Raw genomic sequence first — 4406 nt, forward strand, 5'->3', positions numbered from 1 at the left:
TAATTATTAAGAACTTTAGTACAGTTAAATTGTTCACAAATAGGTACAATTAATGCGAAGCGTAAACTCCACTTCAACATATAGTCCGATTTGCCAAAATTTGAAGAGCAAAATAATGCATTACAAGGTATTTACAGGGCATTTTATATAGAAATGAATGTACGTGACAGAAAATTGTATAGTAGTAACAAGATTTTGGTATAGTCTTTTGGTATAGATTTATAGATTTTGGTACCGTCTTCGTATCAAGCAAATATTTTATTATTTATTATTATACCTTGTTCCTTTTTATGCATTTTTGGGGTTGCGCTCTAATAACTGTTGAGTCAGATGATGAATTTACACAAATAACGTATTTCTCAACTAATATATTCGGTTAGGGATATATGCGATAACCCACAACTCATTTTGGTGTCTCGCCGCGCATGTCTGTACACTTAAACACACGTCTGGGGAAAATACATACATAACATCATGCAACTGTATGTGCATAAAGGTCCGTGTGACCTCGGTATGCTCAGTAGTCGCCATTGCTGACGTCCATGTTATCAGCTTCAGCTGGACACGCGTGGTAGCTTCGGATAGCTTTATTCAGGAGTCCTTGCGCTTCCCCACGACCTATATGTCAACTACATGAGCCATGTATCCATACCGGCCCCTATCCACCTTCGTTACAATTAATTAATTAATTAATTTACTAATTAATTAATTAATAAAATTTCCAGGATAGGTCAGAAATGGGGTAACTTAGAATTGATTACATTTTGGTGGTGATCCGGATTCAATTAATTAATTAATAAAATTTCCAGGATAGGTCAGAAATGGGGTAACTTAGAATTGATTACATTTTGGTGGTGAACCGGATCCAATTAATTATTTTTTCCACTTAATTAATTAATTAATAAAAAATTTCACATTGAGAGAATTCAGCTGCCTTGGCGGAGGTCTGTGCTCTCCGAGTGCTCTAGTTGTTTATATAACAACCTGCGAGTGTTCTAAGACATGTTAGCCCTACTGTAGACACTTGCTGTTCAGCAAGCAATACCAGTAAGTATCAAAGCAGTTGAGAAAATATGAGAAATGTTTAGTAAATGTCACTGTCCTGGATGCGTGTTGTTACTCATTTTGTCAGTTGGCACTAAAACGTGCTGCGGTGACACCGATTTGATCACACCACCACTTACTATATCATCGTTTACTCCCGTTGCTACCATAACCCCTTAAATGTGGTTACTTCATATACCTGTATATCATCATTCACCCCTGATGTATATGTGTGTGTCTTGTTTCAGGTTGCTGTTTTGTCACATTTTACACACGAAAGGCCGCACTGGATGCACAGAATGCCTTACACAACATAAAAACAATGGCAGGGGTAAGTACCATCAACCTTATCAACCAGATAATAGCTTTGGAAAAAAACTACGCCAGGTACGGCAATAGAAAGTCATCAGAGAATTGCAGGAAGGATAGCAGGTGCTACTGACTGTGATGGTCGAATGAGAACGAAATTGCAATGTGGTTGGTTAGTAGCCATAACTGTGATGGTCGGATGAGAGGAGAATTGCAGCTAAGGCAGCAGGAGTGGCCACGAGTGTCGGATGAGAGAGCAGAACTGCAGGAAGCTAAGAATGACTGTACGAGCGAGGCGAGGCGAGGCGGTGGCTGTCTCTCTCTCGCTGCCGTGTAGAGACAGCTGAATCCATCCCTAACGTCGCCGCGATGCCGGCGAAACAAAAACTCTTGGAAGCTGGCGAAGAAGAAGAAGGTGCTGCCTCGTTACAGCTGCAGCTGCATCTCGCCAGGCTGAACCGATTACACATACCGCTACTTTTGTTCGAGATGAAGAATCGGCCGCGTAGGTAAATAAACGCTTTCCACAGAATGAACGTGTGGAAGCGTTTCATAAATGCGGATGTACGCCTTCATGGGGGAGGGGGGGGGAGCTGGGGGTGTGCATGCAAATAGCAACAGGCTGGTTCTCAGGTGACAGAAGTCTGCGTGTGCGTGTGTGTGTGCGTGCGTGTGTGTCTGTGTGTGTGTGCGCGTGCGTGTGTGCGTGCGTGTGTGCGTGCGTGTATTTCTAGAACCAGTGAAGCTGTGGCTCAAGTGGCTTGGCATTCTAACTGACGTTATCCTAACTAAAGGAGCGATGAGGAAAGAACTGTTTAATCGAGTTTATTCTCGTGGCTCACAATATAAATAAATCTAAAGTTTAACGTGATTACGAAACTGGCCAGTAATTCTATTCATCTAAGTTATTCTGGGGGGAGGGCATGGTGAAGAGCAGATAAGGTCCTGTATCTCTTCTGTGCATTGAGAAGCCATCTACACACACTCAATCGATTCATTGGAATTCTGTGAGAAACTGAGAATTTGAAAAGTGACGTGAAAAGCTAGCTCAAGCGAGCTTTACTTAAGTTCATATAGCAGTAAGTCTGCGCTACCAAAAGAGTACAATTGGTTGTAGATTATATTATTATTAATGTTATTGGTTATATAGATATTGATTGTATCAAGAGCTAATAAACACCTAGAGTGTACAACGGAAAAACGGGAAGATAGTGCTATTTCCCGGCAATATTATTCTACTTTGCTTGCGAGCCTAGAATTCTTTGCTCTCTAAAACAAGACCAGCCGCTTGTCAATACGATACTCCTAGGCTGAGATATTGGCTCGTAAACTTCGCCTCCCACAGGCCTCACGGCGCTTTGCATCCACAATATTCACTATCCTTCTCGCCTTTTGCGGGTTAGAAAAGTCGCTTCGTGAGAGTTCGGTTTTTCCGCGATAACTTTATGAATGAACGGCGTTTCGGTTATCATCGGTGACTTTCGGGGGCATCACCTATGCCCTTATCTCCCATTATCTTTCCTAGCACGGCTAATGCCCTGTGACATCAATTATCAGCGCTCCAAGCGGCGACGGAAAACGATAGCCGACCCGCAAAAGGCGAGAAGGATAGTGAATATTGTGGATGCGAGGCGGCGTGAGACCTGTGGGAGGCATATGATTACGCTCCAATATCTCGGCCTAGGAGTATCGTAGAGACAAGCGGTTGGTCTTATTTTATACCCCTTTTATACTGCGCACGACTTTAGTCCGCTTCAGAAAAGTCGTGTGCAGTATAAAAGGGGTATTATACTGGGGGTTATCTCGCTTCAGGTCCGGACCTGAAGCGGGATAACCCCCAGTATAAAAGGTCGAAAAATACTTAGCCCGAGCTAAAGTTATTCTGCTCTAGGAGGTGGTTCAGGTCCGCTTCAGACCCGAGCTAACGTCAGTATAAAACGACTTATCCCGAGCTAAAGTTATCCTACGTACGTACTTTGTAGAATCTTTGTGTACGCAATAAACTTTACGCAACGTTGATGAATCTCGGCCCTGCAGGTCTCGTTATTTTTGACTTGACGACCTTTGAATAATTTTTATGAATACGATGCTAAATGAGTGTCGAATGTTGAATCGGATGCACTTGGGTTCGAGGCACAAAAATTCGGGTTGAAAATTAGACTCGTTCCTGAAAGAAGCCATTGAGTATCTCTGGATTTGTTCTCTCTCTGTTAAAAAAAATATTTTTCGCAATTAAAGAATTGAAAGCACACTGCCTAATTACAAAATATTACCTGGAACTATAGATGTTAATAAAATTGGCTTTTATAGTGTATTCAAGTTATTCAGGATGTAATCACTTCAAAATATTCAAATTAGTTTGTGAATTAATATCACGCACGTACATTAGGTTAGAAGGAATGGAGATGAAAAGGAGAGAAACAGACAGAGACAGAGAGAGCTAGAAAGACGCACACGCGCACGAACACGCTCACACACGTACGCACACACACACGCACGCACGCACACACACACACACACACACACGCTAACTGTGCCTAAACTGAGTGGTTCGTGAAATCGTGTATGCCTCTTTCAGCCACATGCACACGCGCGTTGCGATACGCGTGCACGCACGTGCACCAAAGCACGATACGCGTGCACGCACGTGCACCAAAGCACGATGCGCGTGCACCAAAGCACGATACGCGTGCACCAAAGCACGATACGCGTGCACGCACGTGCACCAAAGCACGATACGCATGCACGAACGTGCACCAAAGCACGATGCGCATGCACCAAAGCACGATACGCGTGCACGAACGTGCACCAAAGCACGATACGCGTGCACGCACGTGCACCAAAGCACGATACGCGTGCACGCACGTGCACCAAAGCACGATACAGAGGAGAGCGAGAGAGAGAGAGAGAAGAGAGAGAGGAGAGAGATAGAGAGAGAGTGAGAGAGAGAGAGAGAGAGAGAGAGGAGAGAGAAGAGAGAGAGAGAGAGAAGAGAGAAGAGAGAGAGAGAGAGAGAGAGAGAGAGAGAGAGAGAGAGAGAGAAGAGAGAGCGG

The 4406-nt window shown here is 43.8% G+C and overlaps 1 protein-coding gene across 5 annotated transcripts in view; it reads left to right on the top strand.

Moving 5' to 3' along the window:
• LOC106805831 (CUGBP Elav-like family member 1) overlaps positions 1-4406 on the top strand; it is a 102553-nt gene that overhangs the window by 39908 nt on the left and 58239 nt on the right. For all 5 annotated transcript variants that reach the window (XM_014807598.1, XM_014807591.1, XM_014807624.1 and 2 more), the window contains exon 3: positions 1293-1375. In XM_014807598.1, the coding sequence (XP_014663084.1) occupies positions 1293-1375 (83 nt within the window). The remainder of the gene's footprint in view (positions 1-1292; positions 1376-4406) is intronic.

Source organism: Priapulus caudatus, unplaced genomic scaffold (assembly GCF_000485595.1).
Source record: "Priapulus caudatus unplaced genomic scaffold, Priapulus_caudatus-5.0.1 Scaffold7, whole genome shotgun sequence".
Classification (NCBI taxonomy): domain Eukaryota; kingdom Metazoa; phylum Priapulida; class Priapulimorpha; order Priapulimorphida; family Priapulidae; genus Priapulus; species Priapulus caudatus.